The following is a 19,103-nucleotide window of genomic DNA, read 5'->3' as shown; positions in this document are numbered from 1 at the left end:
CTAACCCAGCCTATACAGCTGTAATACAGAAACAGGCCAGTGGGAACTCACTACTACCTCCTACATTCCTGGTTGCTGCACCACCACACTCAGTTGCCCTGCTATGTATGAGTGTGCATTTGCTCACTGTGTCTGACTTTGTAAGCCTGTGTGTGTGTGTGTGGCTGTTTATCTTTCCTCTCTATAAGACATTGTCCTGACGTAGTTTTTCTACCTGGTAGTGGATTGAGGTTATGCACTTACTTCTGAGGTTGCTGATGCTGAGTCATAGCCTTAATTTACTGCCACTGTCCATTTTAGTGTTTTGTTCCGGACTGCACTGTGCATCCCACTCAGGGTTAGGATTATTCTTCCTCAAGGTTTCTTCCTTTCTTGCCCTGTGAGCAGTAGCGCCAATAGATGGCAATGTTGGTAAATCAGTTGGTCATGTCATGATGTTGGTCAGTTCATCCAACCTTTCTCCAGAGCAAAATATCTTGACAATATAATGACAATAACTTACCAGGTTGCCATAGGATTTGGTGTATATGTTTATAGACCTACCAAAATTAAATATGACTTCACTAAAATAGGTCCTTATGATTAAGGTGATAGCAGTACATATGCTGACTTTGTGAGAGTGTAAGTTGGTTCTGAGCAGATGAATTGTGAGCTGGGGAGCAGCTTATGCAAATCCAGCTTCTTGGGTTTTCAACTAGCACACAGTCTGAGCCTAAATCGTACTCGCTCTGGCTTGGCAGCGCCCAGTCATCAGCCCACATCTAGTTTGGATAGCCAAACTTCCACAGCCTGGGCCTTACAGTTTTCAGGCTGTTGTTAAAAAGTGGTATGCAAGTGTTGGCTCAACTGATCACAGAATTGTGTATCACTATACAGTTTTTCATCAAAAATCACTGCTTTCCTTTTTATTTCAATAACCTGCTTTCTTATTGGGAACAGAATTTAGCATTCTTCTTAGTTTCTTTCCTTACTTTGGACCAATTTATATACTTGTCTTGACCAGTTAAGATTTACTTTCTGTTGTTTGCAGGGTTTTTTTGTTTGTTTGTCTGTTTGTCTGTGCCAGTACAATGTACATGATAGAATGTTAGTTAACAGTTGACACATTTTACTCTGAACAAAAGTGTTGGAGTAATTTACTGAACAACTGACATTACAATTACAGGAGATACACTGTTAATTTGGCTAAAAATAAGGCAAGATAAATGTGAACATAAACATAGAATGCAAAATCATATATGGTTGCATACTGGAGCTTGCATTTCTGGTACACTGTAGTGGATACAGTATGCTATGTGGCCAACCTTTGAACGTTTATGTGTTGAAATAACATGCAAATAAAGCATCGGTAAACCTCATCCCTGGGACACATTCCCATTTTGACCAGTCATCACAGTATGTCAGCTTGTTTTGATCTTTTAATTCCTTTTGGGATCAATCAATTGATGCTAAGTCTGAACTGTGGAGTGTAACAATGAAATGAATCATATACATATACAATCATATCCTTCACTTTAAAATCAGATTACAATTGTCAGCATACATTGTCATCTTCATTTGTTTTCATCCATCCATCGTCAACCGCTTATCCTGCGTACAGGGTCGCTGGAGCCAATCCCAGCTGACATCGGGCACAAGGCGGGATACAGGTACGGGGGCCAGTCCATTGCAGGGCCACACATAGACGAACAACCACTCACGCTCACACCTAAGGACAACTTAGGGTAACCAATCAACCTAGCCAGCATGTCTTTGGATGGTGGGAGGTGATTGGCTGTCAGTATTATTGTTATTATCTAAAATAGAACATCTTTTAACTCACTCATTTAGAAATTGCAGTCAAACTGTTCAAAATGTAACACAACAGCATCTGAAGGTTCTGATCTGTTTTTGTTTTTTCAAGCTCTGAAAAATTGCTAAACTCAGGCCTTGAATGGTGGTCATTCAAGGTCTGGTCATTATCATAATTTATGTGGGTGGGGAGCAAGAGCGAATTAATAACCAGAGAAGAGGTTGGTTATCCCTTCATGAATTGCCACCTTGATGTGGTGGAGAGAGTTGTATACCCCCAGGACTCTGGGAACTGAATTGTTGGTGGCAATTTCTCCTGGTAGGGTCATTCAAGGCAAATTAGTCCAATGCAAAGGGTCAGACTAGGAGTGATTCCAGAACCCATTTGGACTTTGGAAATAAGCCACCTCGATGGACCTGGGAGATGAGCTCATAAAGCAAAAAGCTTGAAGGAATGACATGGGGCCACACCTTATGGACCCGCCACCTGCAAGGATGTAAGAGTTGGGTGCATCTCCAACTGGGAAGCAGATTTACATAGGGGCATTAGCGTGCTGCCCCCAGGTTACGAAAACCTGTTTAAGAGACGTGGACAATTACCTGTCTGGTGAAGGATAGATAGCCCTGGAACTCAAATAGTGTCTGGATGCTCTTCTTTTCTGTAGTTTCCCATAGTCCTGAGCACCGCTGTTTTCTGAGTTTTCTGCAGAAAATGACATGGTTCACTCTATGCAAGTGAAAGTCACTTTTAAACCTTTATCACAGCAGACATTTTGACATGTCATAGCAAAAAACACACAGGTGCAATTAATAACAGTATCTTGCTAGTTCCAAGGTCCCTTGTGTTGTGCATGCTGGCTCCCAGGCATGACTTAATGGTGGGTTTGGGAGGAAAGGCCAGCCTGATCTGAACCCGAGTGGTGGTTTGTTATTGGACTTCTGTGCTTGTCATGCTTTGTAACCGTAACACCGTAACCGGTTCAGAAGTTGCACCTGGTATCAGAACCTTAGGCCACAGGAAAATGATTGACTTTGTAGTGATCAGATCTGCAGGCGAATGTCCTGAAAGGAGTAGAGTTCTCAACTGATCAGGTGAATCAGGTGGTGGGGGAAAGCTTCCACACTGACCTGGTAAAACCAAAAAGCGAGGATGAATTGGGAACATCTGCCTGAGGACCCTGTGCACAAAGTCTATCTAACTCCCACCTCAGGAGGAAATATTCCTGTATCCGGGGTAGTGCCCCCAGTAAGGGACATGAAATCTGGAGAAAGCTACTGACCATTCCCCTTTTGTATCTTGTTTGAGGTATTGCAGTAGTATTGGGTTTGGGTTTGGCTGTGCTAGGGTTATGCCTTGTCACCAATTCTGTTTGTGACTTCCATGGACAGAATCTCTAGGTACAGCAAGGGAGAGGAGGGTGTGTTGTACTATGTTGAGCAATTTGAAAATGGTCTACTGAACAACTGTATCTTAAAGCAATCTGAATACTTCAAATCACCTTATATCAGCTTGAAAACCTCTGTCAGCACTATTTTCAACCAGTATTATTTTTCTCATCCAGGTAAGGGGATGTCTAAGTCATCATCATCACCACATCCTCACCAGGGGAGGTAATACCCTGGACCATGTTTACACAAACATTTCTGACAGCTACAAAGCCCTCCCCAGACTCAAAATATATTTCAAAAAACACAAAAATAACAAGAAAATCACAGGCTACAAAAGAGCCATCATCTTTGAGGCCACATTACCAGATGAGCTTAACACCTTTGATGCAAGCTTTGTTTCTTCAACAAAGAGTCAGCTGTAAAGTCTACTCCACCTCCAGAAGAATGGCCACTGCCGGTATCCACAGCAGATGTGAGAAGAATCCTGCTTAGAGTGAATTAGAGTAAATCAGCTGGGCCTGATAACATCCCTGGCCGTGCACTAAAAACATGTGCCAATCAGCTAGTTGATGTTGTTACTGACCTTTTTAACTTATCACTGTCACAAGAGAGTTTCCCCACGTGCTTCAGCGTTGTCCCTGTATGTAAAAAGTGTGCAGTGTCTAGTCTGAACAGTTACCGCCCTGTGGCACTCATCCCCATCCTGATAAAGTGCTTTGAGAAACTGGTTCTCCTGCACATAAAGAACAACATTCCAGTCAGCTGCACTCTCACCAGTTTGCTTTTCTGACCAACAGATCCACAGAGTATGCTATTAGAGAGTTGCACTGGGCTCACGTGGGACCACAAATTGCGCGGGAGTGGGCGGTTTTAACTCTGCTGCGGGCTGCAGCGGGCGGTTAAAAAATATACTGCGGGTTCCGCAGTAGGGCTGATAAGATGGAATCAACAAACGAAGTTGAAAAGAAGAGAGTGTAAGTGGCTGCTCCCGAGAATGCACTGCAAGGACCTGACTTGAACCGGCAACCGCAGGTACAGGACCTGACCAGGAGGCCAAAGCCCGTGTTGTCACTTACTAGTGCGTGTCTTAAGGTGTCTGGGAGTGAGGTTTACTCACTACACAGCCTCCCTGGCTTCCGTCACACAGGCTTATACAATACAAGACCAAAGCAAGGCAAGTCTGAAATTTGGAAAACTTCTCAGTTCTTACTGACAAAAATGAATGCAATGATTTATGTCAGTTTTTCTGAACGTTTAGCATAGCCCAAACATTTGTGTCCCTTTTTTATTCTGCATGTCACAATGCTTGCAGGTGCAGGCGGGAGTGGATACACATGTTGCGGGAGCGGGCGGTAATGGTCACAAAATCAACGGGAGCTGGCGGGAGCGGGATCAAGAAAACAGTCCAGCGCAGATCTCTAGATGCTATCTCCACTGCCCTCCACTCAGTTTTCACACATCTTGAGAAAAACAACACATACATCAGAATGCTGTTGGTGGATTTCAGTACAACGTTCAACACAATCTCCCCCATGAAACTGATTGCAAAACGTAGCACTCTGGGCTCTGGGATATTAGACTTCCTCACAAACAGACTCCAGTAAGTTTGGATTGGCAGTCACGCCTCCTCCAGTGCACAACAACAAAGGAAAAAGGAGGTGAAGACACACACTTCAGTTATCATCAGTGGAGCTGAGGTGGAGCAGGTGAACAGTTTTTGGTTCTTAGAAATGAGAATCACAGAGAACCTGACATGGTCATCTCACATCTCAGCCTAAAGAAAGGTCAGAAACAGCTGTATTTCTTAAAGAAACTTAAGAAGGCAAAATTCCTGTGCCATGTTCTTATTAATTTAACAAAGGTGCAATAAAAAGCATCCTAACTGGAAACACAAACTGGCATGGGATGTGCACGGCCCAGGACCAGAGAGCTCTGCAGCAGGTGATTAAAACCTCTCAGAACATCATTGGTACCCATCTATCGTGCATCATTGATATTGGTGAGATAAGGTGCCTGTGCAGAGCCTAAGAATACTAAAAGACAGTACCCACTCCAGACACAGCCTCTTCACCCTGCTGCCTTCTGGCAAGAGATACCAAAATATCCTCTGTCCTATCACCAGACTTCAGAGCAACTCCTTCCCTAAGGCTGTGAGACTCATCAATTCATTCTCAGCAATCCACCATGTAAAATTGTTTTGTTTATAAGACTTGTTATTTACCCTCCTTTCTAGTTTGTGTAATTTTGTATATAACATTTGCTTTTTGTGAGTAGCATATAGGGAACTACAGTCTAACTTCATTATACAAAACTGTGTTGTAAAATGATGAATAAATCCACCTTGTACTTTGGGAACTCCATTATGTTTAATTATGCAACATTGTGCAAGGAAAAAAAACAAAAGACTAAAGACATGGGAAATAATGACCCATAGGCTAACGTTAACTTTTAAGAACCTGTAACTTTTTGGTGCAAGGCTCTGCCCTGTGTTTTACCAACCACATTGTTTTGGAAATATGTAATTAAAAAAAGGCAATGCCAGGATAAATGTGTCATCAATGTACTGTTTGGTAGGCCAGTGCAGCTGTGGGACATACAACAAAGGAAGAAGTTTTCTTTCAAGAGTGAACAAGACCTACACCAGACCAACTCCCTCCCCCACTCAACTGACCTGGTCTACTGGTCAGTTGCCCAGAAGGAGGCATGATCCTGCTGTCTTTCTGCTCTGTCAAACCAGCCCACTGCTTGATTATCTCCTGAATCAGGGAAGTGCAGGTGAAGAATCACCCGAAACCTTGGGGGCCTCCTATGGCCTGCCCTGCTTGCCTGCCATATTGCCTAGCGAGCTACTACATGTGGATGAATTAATCAGTGCTGTGTCTGAAATGCCCAAAATACAAAAAACATTTGTAAGTTTAATCAAAATGTTTTCTGTTAAAGGGAGGCCAGAGCATGAAAGGATCAATACTGTTTTTCTATCATGAGGACACGCCCATCCAATTAAACCACACACGGACACACGTCCCTACCACTCCTGCAGCACAACACTGTTAAAATCATTGAGAGCCTGGCTCTGTTTTGTTTTTAATTCGAAGTAAATTCAATGAGTATAAAACTCATTTATTCTAAGTAACATGATTTATAAAAACTGCAGATTAAATTAATATGGTAAATAGTACCCTCCCTTTCTCGCATCTCATTAAGTGAGTCCCGTTGTAGCTGTAACGTTAGGTGAAGCTGCCTCGCTCTGCCATACTGAAGCAGGTGTCCAACATGGCGAACACTGGCAGCAGCTCTCTCGCGACTATTCTCTTTTTATTCATGCTTCAAGCGGCTCTTCATAAAGGTAGGAGTTTTCCTAAGCTGTCTAAATGGAATATAGCCTATACTTTCAGCTCAGATTTCCATGGATGTAGATGGAGAAGTGTAACGTTATTTTATCAGCGGGGCAATTTTTGAAACGGAGCATTTGGATGTATGATGTTGAGAGAAAACCTAACTGTCCGTAAAGTTGAAATAAGAATAGAAAGTGCATATTTATTTGTGTCTGCTATGTGGACAAAGAGGCGTTACAAAATGCACTGCATCGGAATATATCACTTTGGTCAGCTCACCATTATAAATCACAACTGCCAACTCTTAAATGTGGCCAATTCTGTTGTGAAAAACAAAAACAAATAGCGTGGTCTTCTGTTGCTCTGGAGGGATATAACGTTAGATCTACATGCATTTGACCTGCTCAAATGTTTGTTTGGTCACTCAGCTAGCTTGGTTACTTTTTGTGGCATGTTGTTCAGAGCGGAGCCTGGACTGCTGTAAATCACAGAAAACAGCGGTTCGTTCATGTAGAATATGCAGCAGCCCTGACAACGTGCGGTTTGAGGAAACGCTACGGCAAACTCTATTCAAAACTCGATTATTTTAAGTGGACGTCAATGACTCAAAAAAGCATACGTATTACAACGTAATTCAAGACTTGTCAGTAATAGTGTGCCTTTTAGATAAATTCGGCGTAAAGAAAGCTCACGAATCAGCAGTTATTTTCCATTTAATCTAAGTGTTTTAGATTTCGTTCACTATCGGCCACGCCGCTGGATGTCGAAGGGGATACTCTTAGAACGACGGGCGAACCAGTTATAAAAGTTGACATTATAATGATACAAGTGCTGCTCAGTGTTTTGGGTGTATGCCGAAATGAAAAGCACCTTCGAGTGTTCCAGACTATGTCTTAGTTTACCTCCTAACACGCATGCAGTCTTGCTGGTAAACAAGAGAAGATTAATATGCCCGAGTTTCCAATTGCGTTCCAGACTGTTTTCGTAATATCGGAACTGGATTTCTGTAGCATCATACATGGAAACATCAAAGCTTGATTCGTGTGTAACGTTAGTAGCTTAATTGAGTTGCTTTCAAGAAGCGGATAGGTTTCAGATAAAGCTGGGTTAAAGTGAAAACTACGACATGTCGATTTTTCACGCTTTTGGCTTTTACACGATTTGGGTGATGCTTTGAGTGGTATTTGTGAGTTGGCGGGCTGCGGAAAAGGATCACACACGTTTTTTTTTTATACCAGACTAAAATGAGATAAAGTGCATGTTGTCGGGGGGTTTCATAGGCTGTGTGCTCTGTGTTTAGTCATGAAGTGTTATCATTGGGATATGTAACGCAATGGTAAGATGAAGATTTAGTGAAATTGTAGGCTAGTGGCCACGCACCTCCCCAAAGCAAGCGCACGCTGTTACAAACTGGAAACACGTTCAAATAGGTTACACAATTATATAACTGGTTAAACTATTGCTTTGTGGTGAATTTCAGCACAGTTTCAACCTCCTATTATAGCCTATATTTACGTTAATTCAGTTCTTTCATGAATTATTGCAAAGTTATGCAGCATAAAGCTGCTCTTCATAAGAATATAACCCCTTTTTATGCTGAGTTCGAGCTTCTAATGGTGAGAATGACAGGGCGGCAGATGTCGACGGTTGTCACATAGTGGATTATCCACCAGGCTTAATCCATTACAACGTTTTATCCATTAAAATGGAGGCACACTAATCATGTTTTTTCATGACAAGTCAATGAAACAGTCCTGTAAAGCACAGCAAACTAAACAAGGCACTGTTGTTCTTTGGACAGTGGGCACTGCTGCTTTACCTTCATGGCAATGGCTCCACTGATTTCAAACAAAGCTCAGAGCAGGCTTGCACAAAGCATATCAATTATTTACTTCCAGGCATACTGTAGGCTCACATTGTGCTAAGCATTGCAGGATGTTTTTTTTCCCCTCCTCAAAACAAATAAATGGAAGAGAGTAAGAATTACACTGCAGCCAGGCAAAGAGAAGGCTGCATTAAATTTACCTCAACTATAAGTTCCGTTTTGGCATGCAGGCTAACCTCATATGGTCATCAAATCACACAAGTGCCCCAAATTAAATGGATTTACGAGAAAGCATTCACAGTTCACTGCCTCCCACTGCCATCGCTCTTGTTTCAGAGGACTCAGAGTGGATGCAAGTACCTCCCAGAGATAATGTTCATCCTTTGGAAATAAGTTAATAAGTGATACGTCATTGGTGTATAAAGACACTGGTGTATAGTCAGTCATTGGTGTATAAAGACACAATATATGTTATTTTGACTGACTCAGATAGGAAGTGGGTCTTGTCCATACTATTTCCCATGCTCCTTGTATATTCAGATAAAAAGCAACTGACTTTGGTGATGGTATTCTTTCTTTAAAGATTAAGGATCTAACTGAGCTCTGAGATGACCACCTCCTGTATTTTGAGGAAAGAAAGAAATCTAAAATTATTTTATTGTAGTAATTGGAGAGAACATGCACTATAAAACACAATATCACCAAGGTAACAATATAAGCACACAGCGATGTAATTAAATGTATATATTTTTGTATATTAAGTAAGTCTGCTGGCAATCATATAATGGTCTAATTGCAGTCATGAATTTGGCTTCTGCAAATAATTAGACTTTGAATAGGTTGTGGCAGTGACATTTTGCATTTAGATTCTCTGCCTAATCTCACTGTCATTAATGAATTCGTGATTTATAGAGTTGGGCATTTTAATGAAGTTTTATTTATACTTTAGTTTTTTTTTTTTTTAAGTAATGAAGGCACCTTTTCTTTTATTTTAATGTTCAGAAAAAGTATTTTGTTAGAAAACATGGAAGAATAATTACCCAACCATCCAAATACTGACTGAAATAAAAGAGATAATTGTGCACCCTTATAGTGATTAAAAGTGCCATGCAAGGATATCTTGTATCCTGTTGTAATTTATGCATGGCGGTATGTTATTAAAATGAACATCATTTAGTCATCTTTATACAATTCCTTCTGTTCTGTGTAGAAATATTTAGTAAGTCCAAGTGCAATGCAGATTATACACGTAGAACACCAGGGGCATGGCACTTTACAGGTGGTATTTAAGAGTGCTGACACAGCACGCTTTGACCACAGGCTTGCTGAGACTTGAAAACTTGGTTGGGTAATCTGTCAGCAACAGTGAGAGGCATCTCTGCTTTCATTTTTTTCAAGTTATGTAATGGTGGGATCATGCAGGTGAGAGCAGGGACTGTTTATTTGATTGCAGGAAAGATTTATGTTAACATGACTGCGCCATGACCAGGTCATAAATGTAGGTATGGTGTGTATAGATGACAAGTAGATGAAAGATTGCCTTTGTTCTCAGTTCACATGGTTCCTGTGCGTTTGATCTTGGATCCTGATTTTGTTTCTTATCTATTTTTCATGAAGTTGCAGTGGATAAGAGTATCAGTTATGTCTATGGCGTAGACTACAACGTTGATTTAAGCTTTGCCAAGGAATCCAACGTATTTGCCATTGATGGACATTTTCAGTGTGCAAATAATCATGCTCTCTTCAGACAGTGTTCGGGAGTAGATCCCTCTGGAACTTTCTAGTGGTACATGTGTTGAGTTAAACCACCTATTTTTCTTCTGACATTGTTGTCACACCGTTGTTGACTGAGATGCAGCACACTGTACATCTTAGCATGGCAGATGATTATTTATTTTTAATTTTATTTTTTTAATATGGAGTATAAAGGATACATTCATGCATAACTGAAAGCACAATTTATTTTCTGTATGTTGGCAGTTATTGGCCTGAGTTTACTGTTTATTCTTTATTTACTGCTACATTACTGATTAGCCTACATACATATGTAAGCTAAAGGATGCGTGAACTGCCATCTTTACTGCCTCGCTGTGATGATTTATGGATTTTTTTGTACTTATCAATATCAGGGATATCATGGGATAACTTAATCAGAGAAAAATCATTTGGTGGGATTTCCTAAATCTATGAAAAGAGTTTTATCTTTTGTCAAAGTTGAGGCTGCAATGTGCATTTATTTGTCTTAAATACACAATGGATCTCAGATGTCATCCATGTGACAGCTCATTTATGATTTTGATCTCCATGCTGCCTGCTGGTCCCTTGCAACCTTTGAGCCTGGTTTGCTCTTCAAAAGAGCTTTATCGCTTCTCTCTCTGTGCTCAGCATGTCCAGTCTCGTACAGTCGTTTATTTTCATGGGGTCTTAAAGGCAAGAACTGAAAAGGTGGTGCAAGATACTTAACTCTAAACATGAATTATGTTTGCCAGTTATTGAACAAGTTAGCCTCATATATCAGTTGTGATTAACAGAGCTTCTTGGTGCTCACTCAGAAGCAGACACTGAGATCTGTGGGGTAGCTAACGGCTGTTTTACTACCTGACCTTAGCGTGAAGTGATGCAGTTTTAAGTGTGTGTGTCTAATAGTCCACACAGGCCTTTAAAATGTTTGGACTAGTCATTTGGTCAAAACGTATTATGTTTTACTTTTATGGTGGATATAAAGCAGTTTGTATAATGTCATATCTGTTGTGTAATTTATCAGCATTTTAGTCATTGTTTCTGCGTGAAGCCCTGAAGGTGAAAACATTATAATTAGGACTGTAACTAATGCTTTAATTTCATCTACAAAATTCATCTAAAAAAATTGTGAAAAAGTCCCCTGAGAGACATCATCACTTTACTTGTTTTGTTGGACCAACAGTCCAAACCCAAATGAATTTTGTTCATTTTTGTTCAGAGTTAATCCTCACTTTGGTGTACAGATTCAGTGTTTGCAGGCCTGGTCTGATACTAAGAATACGTATTACTTATATTGTATAATGTGAAATTAAACTAATGCACTTTACATTTTTTCATAACTTTATTTTATGGTGTTGTAGCATTAGCTGCTTTGGTTGTATAGCTGCTCCCTTAGAATGTTGCACACAAAGCAGTTTTACTTTGTTGACATTAATGATCATATGTTCTTATTTTTTTGACTCTCACAGTATATGTCATCACAAATATCTTTTACATTTGAAACGGATAGGTTAATTTGTTAATACCATGTACAGTATGAGTACTAAAGAGCTCTGTTGGTGCTGATCTGGCTGCAGTTTTGTTAGAGTTTTAGTTCTGTGATGATCTAAATGCGGTTTTACAGACTTTTCTGTCCTGACAAAAATAATTAACCAAATAGTTGTATTTATTTCCTTTTCAGACCTGGTTTGTAAATTGCCATTTTTGTTATCACTGTGAACCTGGCACAAAACACTGCCTACGGGCAGCTTCAGTTACAAAGAAAACCCGTATCAGACTCTGTTGAATCCTCGTACAGAGTGGTTTGGCTCTGAGTCAAGCTGGTAGGAGCCCCTGGTGATGGAAAACAGGTGTTGAAATGGACTTGTTCTCCCTCTGTACCCCCCAGCAGCCTCTCCAGCTGTAATGAAGAACAATGGCTTTATTCCTGAAGGGAGGGGACCCCAAGTGACCCCTCCTCTTCCTCCCCTTCCTGCCCCCACCAGTCTGCAGCGCTTGTGCTGGCAAGCCAACAGATGACTGGGCTGGGTCGCATCTGGCCTCTGTGCACTTAGTGTAATCAAAGAGAGAAAAAAGGTTTATGGCCTACTTGTTAGTGTGCCGCCAAGTGATGGGATGTCAAGTAAGCACCCGCTTCCAAATCTCTTGAGGGGCTGGGGAGGGGGGTGGCGGAGAGAGTAGGCGTAGGCACCAATCTGCCATTCTGAAAGCAACCTACTGGCCTAGGTTTCTAGATTTATGCTGTGCTGTACAGTTTGACAATCTGGCTATGAAACAAGTGAAATCACTCAAATTCAACTGACATTTGAATATTTATGATCATATTTCCATAATGTGTTGATGCAGAAAAGGCTACTGAGGTGAATGCAAATATTTTCCAAACATCACTTGTCGGAGTCTTGACCAGCTGAAGCCTCTAGCAAGTGTGTATAATAAAAATGAATGCAGAAAAGTTTAAGAAATCAGTATATCACATTAGGAATAAGAGCGACAGAAAACGACAGTCTTAAGGAGCCAAGGCATTACAAGGCTGTGATGCTTTTATTCAGGGATTAAAGTATACATGTCGTGTTCCCAGTACTTTTTCACTTTACTGTATCTCATGACCAGCTTACCACTGCTTTTACTTGCATTTTTTTTTTTCAGATGAAGTCATTTTTTTTTTAGCTCGATTTGGCTTTTCTGAGGACTTGGGCGATGTTGCACAGAGTGGTACTAAGTGGAACTGCCTGTCCAGTGGCCAGATTTGGAAACCCCATGACTGTAATCTTTACTGATCTATTCAATCAATCAGTAAATGTTTTAATATTAGCCTCTGTAGCAGTGATATGTTGGTGAGTGATCAAGGGTCAACTCTATGGAAAGCGGAACGGGAAACAGAAAAAACTCCAGTTCTAGAGTCATTGTGCTAAATAAATATAGGATTTAAGCATTTCCTTCCTCTGACACTTCTCTCTTCCTCCCTTCACTTCTCTCATTCAGAGAAATGAGCCTGGTAATATTTTGAACCTTTACTAAATAAACTCAGTGCAGCTGTCATCTTTGAGCAGGATTGACTTTTATTTTTTGGAACAAAATGTTTCTTAGTCATCACCCGCTGCTTTTCTCTACTGTCTGTCTGTGTTATGGCACCGCCACGGATCAACTGTCACTGTCGGAGACATGCAGTGATTGGCTGTGCTGTGTTACATCACGCTTAAAAAAAAAAAAAAAAAAAAAAAAAAGATGATTGTGCCAAACAGCGAAATCAAGACAGAGACAGTCCGGCTTGCTCTCTGTGGATTAAGCGGTTGTATAGACTCATGTTAAATTAATCAATTTGTCTGCTGGCCTGTTTTGCTGCCATCTTCGCTTGCTTGATTCAAGGGCTTTTCTCTTTTTAGTCTGGTCTTCAACAACTGACACACATGACTAGTTGGATTGAGGCCAGGTGACTTGGCCAGTCAAGAGCATTGCAGCAAGTTCCTTTAGCTGTATGTTCAGGCTAATGTACTGGTACTTTGTTATACTATTGTCTAGAAGAGGCTACACTTCGAACACCCTTACACACCCTTCATTGAATTTATTCATTCTTAAACTCAACAAAACCATAACGGAGAATGTCTTGCCAATGTTATCATGTTAAGTCAATAGTTGCAATAGTCTTGTTTGGCTTTCTTTCCCCTTTATACATGCATTTGCTCATTTTAAATCTGACACACAAATTCCATGGCAAGTTTAGTTTAATTTAATATTTCAATGGTGGAAACTTTGTTTCTGGGTTGGAATTTGTGGTGGTGATCGAGCAGTGGATAAGACACATGCCTCTGGTGTGGGAGACGTGGGTTCATTTCCCACTGAGACATCCACTAACGTGCCCCTAAGCAAGACACAAGGCTCCAGAGGCATGTGACCTCTGACATAATATAATATACATATATATACTTTTTATATATGTACATTTTTGGTTCAGGTCAATTAGTCTGCACTTTGGTGCTTCCAGAGCTTTTATCTTGACAACTTCGGGCCAGATTATCATTATTGGTATAGATTTTCTGGACCCCCAGAGCTAGAGTCTTGTTATTTTTGTAACTACCCGATCTTTCCTCTTGTGTTTCCATCAGGGCCCTGAGAACTGATGCTGTGCTTCAGTCAGACTGTAGAGCAGGGGTGTCAAACTCATTTTCACCAAGGGCCACATAAGCATTATGTTATTAGCACGGTTACCCTCAAAGGGCCAGTTGCAACTGTATAAACGTAACTACTCCTTAACATATTGTTAAATAACTGTCTCTTTATTTTATGTAAATGTATGTATTCAAGGACATTTATCAGATGTAAAAATATCGCCATAGTAAGAAAATGTCTCTGTTATTATAACAAATAAATTAATTTATCAGATTTAAAACCCCTCATTACTCCATCAATCAAAGATCAAACGTTTCAAGTAAATAACAAAGACATATATCATCAAACATAAGCTTTTACAGTAACTTTTCACTTTTTCACAGTCCAGGTGCAGAACCATGGTAAAACAAATAATTGTGAGCTGCTAATAACATGAGGGACAGATGTGGCATTTGATAAGACAAATAGTCCAGCTGCACACAGCCTTGCAGAAGGGATACATCCAACTAATGAGAGATAGTTTGATTACCTGGAAAAATGCTGACGTAAAGGCTACTGGAGCCTAAGCCTAGGTCACACTACACGATTTTTAGCCCGATTTGCCGCTCGGCGACCGTCAGGCTGGGATCGGGAGTAAATCAGCGGTCAATCTGCGGCTGCCAGTCGTTATGTGTGAACTACTCAACAACGCATCAAAACGGCTCCCCAACACATATCTGACACCATCGCCGACGCTAGCCAGATATTTAGCATGCCAAATATCTGCAGAAGTCGGCTGACTTGACATCCACATCCAGCCAATGAGAGCAGGCAGCTGGCACCGCAAAACACATTTTACTCACCTCCAGCTCTCTCTGTAGCTCAGACAATCCCTGCTACCTGGATCCCTGCTACCTGCGTGTGCTAATCCATTCTTTCACGCAGATTCTTTGTCTGTATAATTGCTGTCTTTATAATAGCAAACAACAGCTGTTTTGTCTATAGGTTCGCGTCATTTCCTGTTTCACATTTCACATGCGTTTTCTTGACAAAACGTGGTTTGGAGACCAGCGTCGAGTGACAGTCGTCGTCGTCAGCTGGTGTAGTCTGTGACCCCCTGTCACCGATCACTCACGTAGTGTGAACGCCACAATGACACAAGACAGAAAGTTGTGTAGTGTGAACGGCACAGCCATCTGCTGACCCTGAAAGTCATGTAGTCTGCATGAGCCTTAACTAACGTTGATCCTTCATCATTGATACTGCCTCAAAACACAAAAAATATAGGCCTAGCCTACCGGGTTTTCTCCTTGAAGCACAAACATGTATTCACTTTCCCACCATTCATGAAAATTGCTTTCCTTCTGCATCAGTTTTTCTTGTCTAGGACATTTAGGGATTGTTTGTATACATTTCTCATCTCCACTTATCGGAAAACTACCGTAGTGGGTGTGGAAACATCGCAGTCTTGTGGCGGGATGCCGTCACTTCTCGGGTCACAAAATCTAAATGCATTGTGGGAGATGTAGTTTATGGCAGGATAGACTTTTATTTTAGGACAATCATGAATCTTTAAAGCTTTTGTGGGCCACATAAAATGATGTGGCGGGCCGCATTCGGCCCGCGGGCCTTGAGTTTGACACATGTGCTGTAGAGCTAGAGTTTGATGGGGTCTGACATTATTTAGAAATAGCAGCCCCTGCAGCAGCTGGCCACCAATTCAGTTTCTTGCCGTCTGACAATGTCAAAACCACACACACAAAAAAACTGTGGCCTTTTATTGTGAAGCACAAGGAGGAGCCCCGGCAACATCAGAGGGCAGCCTCAGGCAGGTGGATCTGCCCCGAGCCTCTGACACATGGAAGCAATCCTGACCAAACACTGACAACTGGGATAACACAAACACGTATATGATCACAAGCCAAAAAAAGGGACATTTTCATACTAATATAAATATGATTATGGCTATTGTTGTAGCATTAATGATTGGAATCATAAAAGAGAAGTGAAAATGAAGACAGTTTATGTGTAAAAATACATTTAATTGCATTTGTTTCCTAACAGAATTCAAGCCCTGTTTATTTTTACCTACATTTATACTACTGCCATCTGACTACATGCTTGATTTTTGTTAACAATCTCCATGCTATATATTCCCAACACTGGCCTTTATTTACATCAACAGAGATAATCAGTTATATTAGAGACATGCCTTCACTCTTAATTTTTCTTCAGCCTTGGTTATTTTGATATATTCATATAAAGCACATTTTCACAGCACTAACTCCATAAGTGCAATAATTCATTCATGCCATTGTCATAGAGCTATAATGTTTTTTATTATCTAATTCTTTCCACTTTGCTGTTTTTGGATCAGTGTTGAGGTAGTGTCAGTTAAACTCTACACTTTAAATGTTTCACATTACAGACCTATCAGTTCAAAGAGCATCCCTTTTTTTAATGGGAGTTGAGTTTAATTGATAGTAGCGTAACAGCAATACAAAATGACTAAGTGGAAGCAATTGGAAATAATGAGTGATTGAAAATAGTACTTTTGCTAAAAAGTGGTGAATATGACACATCTGTTATTATACTGATGTAAATGTTCATTATGCTTATTGATTTTAGTGATCATAATTAATTTGACATAGTATGTAGTTTCAACAATGATGACGGATGCCTTTCACAAGTTATCAGTGACCAAAGCGAATCAGTGGATCAACTCACTCACGAGTCATCTCAGCCAATAATGTGGAAGGTAATGTGAAGTCCACTAGAGGAACTCTAATAGTAAGACAATGTGGAAGCCCTGTGTGTGTGGTTGACTAATCTAATCTGTAGTCCCAAGTGAACCATTGTCAGTCACAGCAAGAAGTGTTTTCCATTTTGTTTTCTGAATTTACAAAAGACAACAAGTGGCCTTTGATTGCTCTTTTCCTCCCAGTTTGAGGCCTTCATCATCTTGCTCTGCTGTGGAGTCACACGGAGGCATCACTTGCTGTAATTGGGCCCATTTTGCCTGCATTCATAGACACAATGCAGAGTTCAACAATGAATGAATAAGGAATCAATGCATATCATTTGTGCTTTCAACCAAATAAACAATACAGCTGGTGTTTCGCTGTAATCATCTGAGGGGAAATGAATGCCCTTCTGAATACAATACAGGTATGCGTCAGCCATTGCAGCACAGTAGGCTTGAGTGATCTGGGTTCTCCCATCTTTCATTTTACATAACACTCCAGCTTGTATTACATTTCAGTGAATTTGCTCCTGATGAGACGCTTCAGGCTCTTGCACTGTCTCCCACGGAACTGGATCACTTCTCCCCACTCTGCTCAGTTCCTCTCCTTTGTCTCATCTATTGTAACCCGGTCTTGACTGATATTTTCTGCACTAATGCCAGACAACCGCTGCACAATAACGCGCTCATCTCATTTTCTTTGTGTCCTAGTTGGATGATGCAGGGGGAAATCTTACCTGCTGAAGTACAAGGGGGGCCTCCCTTGTGCAGAAATTGTAGATTGTGAGGCTGCAAAGTATCACTTAATTTCAGTAAGTGTCACAATCTCTTTTGCGTGAAAAAGTGCCTCTAAAAACACAAAAACAATACCTACCTGAGTCATTTTGTTTTCCACTAGTCATTCATACCAAATAACACTATGTATCAGTGACGAACGGTAATCTATTACAAGTATAGCATATTGTTTTTTTTTTTTATTATTTCAGTTACCCTAAAGTAAGTTTATTAACCCTTGCCCAGCTCTTGGTTGAACCTGGCTCTACTTTTGCTGCAATGTCATGTCATCTGACATTCGATGTAGAATATTCGTGAATGGGATATTTCTGTTTACCTTGTGCTGTTTGGTCTCTATATGCAGCAAGGTTTCAGTTGTACACACATTGTACGAGAATTATTTGTTATACAGGGCGTTCCCATTTGGAATTGACCCAAATGTGCTACTGATGCATCTCATACAGGGTATTACATGATCATATTCATGTAAGTTATTATTGCAATGGCAGTCTGGGAAGTTCTATCCTATATAGTGCTAATGTAACTGTGTGTAATAAAAGGATCTTGCCTCTGTCCAAAGCAAAAACTAACGGCAACAATTTAAAAAAGAGTTGATCCATCAGCATAGCAGTTCAGTTTCCGTTTTGGTTTAATATTCCTTGCAGCCAGCTAGCTCCTGATAAGGCTGTCAGGTTCCGTAGCGTACCAATATGAAAATCAGAGTTAAAGCAAAAATTGCACGTTGGCATCAGAAATGGAGTCTCTTGCCCAGTAAGTCTATTCAGCATTTAGAACAGTAAGAATTGGCAGCAAACATCTCATTGATGGAGACTCAAGAGGATGTTGAATGTGTGAACTCAGGGTTTTCCTGACTCACAAAGCACCTTTGGTGGAAAGCTTTCCACGCTTGCCATCTAGTATTTCTATGGGGAGATTTGGCTGTGATTGAGTAGCATTGTGTTTATGATGACTTAAACTCTAAGTCTCAACTTCACCTTGACTTCTGTAAGATTCAGATCTACAGAATACATGGAAAAAGACACTTCATCAAACAATATAAAAGTCCATAGTATAGAGTACAAGACTATTATATATTGTTTATATTTCTGGCACCTGTCTTTCAAAATACTGGAAATAGGTGTACAGTTGGTTGTTTATCTTCCGGAACACAATTAATCAGGCCCTCAAAACAACAATATTTCAGCAACTAGGACAAACCACCCCCTGCTCTCCACCAGCCTCTGATCTGACAGACTTTGAATCCAGTTCACTGTGCATATCCTCTTGCGCTCTTGCTTGAAAAAGGCATGCAGTAACACTCAAAAGATTATGAATATTTTAAAATAACTTTATAAACAACAGGAACAAAAAAACCAACAACTCCTCACTGAATCTTACAATTGGACGGTCCTTTTTTTTG

The 19,103-nt window shown here is 40.5% G+C and overlaps 1 protein-coding gene across 5 annotated transcripts in view; it reads left to right on the top strand.

Moving 5' to 3' along the window:
- Positions 1-6,214: 6,214 nt before the first annotated feature.
- The window catches only part of cadm1a (cell adhesion molecule 1a), a 370,054-nt gene continuing 357,165 nt past the window's right edge, over positions 6,215-19,103 (top strand). For 2 of the 5 annotated variants that reach the window (XM_046039206.1, XM_046039207.1), the window contains exon 1: positions 6,218-6,526. In XM_046039206.1, coding sequence (XP_045895162.1) covers positions 6,454-6,526 — 73 coding nt within the window. In that variant the 5' untranslated portion in view covers positions 6,218-6,453. Of the gene's footprint in view, positions 6,527-19,103 lie in introns of all 5 variants that reach the window. The other 3 variants (XM_046039208.1, XM_046039209.1, XM_046039204.1) reach the window with 3 other exon arrangements.

The sequence above is a fragment of the Micropterus dolomieu genome, linkage group LG23 (assembly GCF_021292245.1).
Source record: "Micropterus dolomieu isolate WLL.071019.BEF.003 ecotype Adirondacks linkage group LG23, ASM2129224v1, whole genome shotgun sequence".
Lineage (NCBI taxonomy): Eukaryota > Metazoa > Chordata > Actinopteri > Centrarchiformes > Centrarchidae > Micropterus > Micropterus dolomieu.
The sequence above is the reverse complement of the archived record's forward strand: the minus strand, read 5'-3'. Positions and strand labels throughout refer to the sequence as shown.